The following is a 3,942-nucleotide window of genomic DNA, read 5'->3' as shown; positions in this document are numbered from 1 at the left end:
GGCAGGGGGGCAGATCGAGAGCAGGTTCCCCCAAAAACATGCGCAGAGGGGGATTAGGGATCTGCAGAAACGCCTTTTATTTTGTTGTGGTTTTTTTTTTTTTTTTTAAAAGAGAGAATACATCTCCTGTGTGCTTCCAACCCCCCCTGCCACCTATGGAGATGTTGGGGATGAGGATGTTTTGGGGATCATCAGCCACCTGGGGGGAGCACTCACCCTGTAGCAGCTGGTCAGGGTGTCCCCACATCCCCTTCCCAGTCCCTCAGGGGGGCGATACCTGTCACAGGAACCCGTCACAGCTCGGGTGTGGCGTCACCGTCGGCCTGTCCCGGTGGCACGGGCAGGCGGAGCTCAGCGTCATGGCGGCTGAGGGCAAAGAGACGGCCGACAGCCAGCAGCGCTAGCAGCGCAACGGCTGCACAGATGCCAAACATGCTCCTGGTACCTGTCTGACGGTCGCTGTCATGGAGAATCAGCAAACCCAGACAGGCCAGTAAGTTCAGGGGGAGGCGAAACCAGTTCATCACCCCCAGGCGATCCTTCTCCGGCACTACTTTCCGTCGGAGGAAACCCATGGCTGGGAAGTAGAGCCCACAGGAGAGTTCGATGAGCAGGAAGGCGAGGAAGGACTCGGCTGGGCTCTCCTGGCCAGGGTTTGTGGAGAAGGTGAGCATGAAGAGGGAGAAGAATACCAGGAGGACGGCGAGGGAGAGGAGGTGGACAGGCTGGAGGTGGTACCTCTTGGAGACAGCCAGGTGGTAGAGTGAGGAGCCCAACATACTGGCGGCCATGAAGCCAGAGAAGACGATACCCAAGGGAGCACCGTGGGGGTCCAGGACAGGGGTCCAGAGGAAGATGAAGATGTAGATGACACTTTCAAACAGAGCCTGGATGGTGCCTAGGAGAAGGATGCGCCGGTCGGAGAGGAGGCACTTCAAACCGTCACCACAGGTTTTGGAGAAAGCCCGCTTCTTTCCGTAGTTTTCATCCCAATTTTTCACGGCAAAGACCCCAGACAGCACCAGTAGGGGAATGGAGACCATGAACGGGGCCACTGGGCCCAACCCCAACCACTCAGCAAAGAAATCAGCTGCTCCCCCAGCCCCCACAGCAATGATGTTGTTCCAAAAAGCCGCCCGTGAGAAGGTGACAGCAATCCACTCAGTTGGAAAATCGTACCGCTCCACATGCTCGTGGACGTACCATGCCTCGAAGGCGGAGAAAAGCAATGCTGTGGACAACCCCCCTAAAACTCTCCCCGCCACCAGCACCAGATAATCCCGGGAGAGTTTGGTCAAACAACAAATTGAGTAGGTGAAAGAAAAAAGGACGCAGGATTTTTTCCGACCCAATCGATCTACTAAAGAGGAGGAAACCAACCCAAAAAGGACGCTGGAGGCGAAGCCGCAGACATAGAGGATAGCGATCTGTCCCTCCAGGAAGCGGTAGTGCTGGTAGAGTTTGTAGAGGTAGGGTCCCTGCAGCCAGTCGGCGGCCAGTGCCAGCAGATAGACACAGTAGTAGCCACGCTGGAAGCGGCGGAAGGCCGGGTTGGCATGGTGGGGGGCGGCAGAGGGGCGGGAGCGGCAGGCAGCCAGCTCCAGCACCAGGCAGGCAGCCAGGAGGAGGGTGCAGGCGAAGTAGGAGGCGAGGAGCATGGCGGAGGGGAGCTCATCAGCATTGCTGGGGTTGGCGGGGGCTGCGGAGGTCCTGTTGGGGGGGGACCAGGAATCAGGTCAGACAGGCCTGTGGTTTGGACGGGGGCTCCTGGGGGATGGTGCCTCCTCCCAGCTCACCCCAAAAGGCTCCTCTGGCTTCGTTGGCCCCCACCGACCACCCCCATCAACCTGCTCCCCTTGGCAGCCCCCTCCCCATCGAGCAGTTCCCCTCACTTGCCTCAGACACCTCAGATCAACCCTCACAGCCCCTATACATCCCCCCTGCCGTATACCCTCGGCCCTGCCCCATAACTCCCCCAACACAGTACCCCCAGCCCTAAACATCGCCCCTCAGTACTCCCCAGGCCTGACCCATACATCCCCACGGCACAGCCCCCACAACCCGCCGCCCCATATCGTCCCACAGCTCTAGGCCCCACGAGGCCCCCCTCGAGGACCCCACAGCCCCGGGCCCCCCGGGCTCGCATGCCCCCCAAACACCCACACGCACCCAAAGGCCCCTCCCGGCCCCATACGCCCCCTAGACCCCCACATGCACTCCGCAGCCCCGCCCCCACACGATCCCCACCGTCCGCACCTGCCCCTCAGCGGGGCGAGCAGCCGTGTGCGCCGGCGCCTCCACACTTCCGCTTCCGCCCGGCCCCAGCCGCTGCCGCGGTGGGCGCCGCCATCTTGGCCCGCATCATGTGACGCGGGCCTGCGATCGCCCTGCTTCCCCGGAGGGGACCTTTCCGCTTTCTGTCACCCTTGCCCCCAAACAGCGGGGAGCGGGCGGGGGCTGTGCGGTGTCTGTGGGGCGTAGGTGCCTATAGGGCCCTGCATGGGGTGTCTATAGGGTGTCTGCGGGGCAGTGCTGACTATAGGGTCCCTCACGGGGGGGGCTGTGGGGTGTCTATGAGGCAGTGGTATCTATAAGGCCCCGCACAGGGTGTCTATGGGCTGTCCATAGGGTATAGGCGCCGCACAGGGTGTCTATGGGCTGTCCATAGGGTATAGGCCCCACACAGGTTGTCTATGGGCTGTCTATAGGGTATCTGTGTAGCAACAGTGCCTATAAGTACCTGTACAGGTTTAGGATGCCTATGGGGCAGTGGTGCCTATAGGACCCCTCACAGGGTGTCTGTAGGGCAGCAGTACCTATAGGTTGCAGGTTGTCTGGGGGTGTCTGTAGGATGCTTGTGGGATGGCAGTGCCTACAGGGCCCCTCACAGGGAATCTGTGGGGTGTCTACAGGTCAGTGGTACCTGTAGGGACTGGTATGCGGTGTCTGTGCAGTGTCTATAGAATCATAGAGTCATTTAGGTTGGAAAAGCCCATTCAGATCATTGAGTCCAACCATCAACCTGACACTGCCAAGGGATGGCGTCTCCACCACTGCCCTGGGCAGCCTCTTCCAATGCTTGATAACCCTTTCCATGAAGAATTTTTTCCTTTGTCACTAACACCACCACATTTTCATCTGAACAGCAAATCCCACCCTAAAGACTAATCAGAAAATGCCTCACAGAGCATTCAGGACAAGAGTAAAAATTTGCAGCTAGGTAATATTGTTTAATGATGTAGAGTAGACATGTTTTTGTAATGCAGAGCACTTAACCACTTGGCACTGTTGCATTTAGTGAGACCAAATATTGCCGTGACCATAGGCCTGACACCAGATGCACGAGCAGCCTGTTTGCTGTAGGTCTGAACGTGTTCAAAAGCAGCAGTCAGGCGCATTAATAGTATGGCTTATTTTTATGCAACGTGTACAGATTACTGGTGATAAATGCGCCAAGCTGCAGAATAGCTATGTAGCTTTAAAGATACAATTGCAATCACAGGCTTGATTTCCTGGGTAAGCACTTGGTGTGGCTGAGTCACAAATCTTACCAAAAGGTGTCCCTTTTAGGGGGGACAAACCCGTTGATCCGTCCCTATGATTTGGCATTCAATTCTTATCCCTTAATTAGGTATGAAATTGGGGCAATATTTATAATCCTATTGTGCAAAGTGAGTGGGTGGGACTGTGGTCAAGGCATCGTTCCTCATGGTTGTACTGTTAGCTGTTGCACAAAACATTTCTTGTGAAAAGTGGAAGAATGGGACAGCACAGCCCCCACCCCAGTGTTGTTCCTACCCAGTGTCACAGCAACACAAACCACTGGATCTTCACCCAGTTTCTGTGTCTGTTCTGGACACCAGGTGTTTTTCAGCTTTGCTTCTGTTTTTGCTTCCAACAGGCACATCACTCGAATTCCCACTCTATTCCCACCCTATTGCA

At 56.7% G+C, this 3,942-nt stretch overlaps 1 protein-coding gene across 3 annotated transcripts; it reads right to left on the bottom strand.

The window, feature by feature from the left end:
* On the bottom strand, positions 1 to 2,353 carry MFSD5 (major facilitator superfamily domain containing 5). 3 transcript variants are annotated; one of them, XM_063327784.1, is made up of 2 exons: positions 2,248 to 2,270; positions 1 to 1,710 (listed from the first exon to the last, which is right to left on the bottom strand). In XM_063327784.1, exon 2 carries the CDS (start codon positions 1,656 to 1,658, stop codon positions 294 to 296), a length of 1,365 nt encoding a protein of 454 aa, XP_063183854.1. In that variant the 5' UTR covers positions 1,659 to 1,710; positions 2,248 to 2,270; the 3' UTR covers positions 1 to 293. The 3 variants fall into 3 exon arrangements, with proteins under 3 accessions (XP_063183854.1, XP_063183853.1, XP_063183852.1); XM_063327783.1 differs by having other exon boundaries at positions 2 to 1,710; positions 2,261 to 2,353; XM_063327782.1 differs by having other exon boundaries at positions 2 to 1,710; positions 2,257 to 2,341.
* Positions 2,354 to 3,942: the final 1,589 nt, after the last annotated feature.

This window comes from Chroicocephalus ridibundus, chromosome 2 (genome assembly GCF_963924245.1).
Source record: "Chroicocephalus ridibundus chromosome 2, bChrRid1.1, whole genome shotgun sequence".
Classification (NCBI taxonomy): domain Eukaryota; kingdom Metazoa; phylum Chordata; class Aves; order Charadriiformes; family Laridae; genus Chroicocephalus; species Chroicocephalus ridibundus.
The sequence above is the reverse complement of the archived record's forward strand: the minus strand, read 5'-3'. Positions and strand labels throughout refer to the sequence as shown.

Excerpts from the sequence above, each read along its gene's own strand:
- MFSD5 (XM_063327783.1), bottom strand. The coding sequence starts at position 1,658 with ATGCTCCTCGCCTCCTACTTCGCCTGCACCCTCCTCCTGGCTGCCTGC.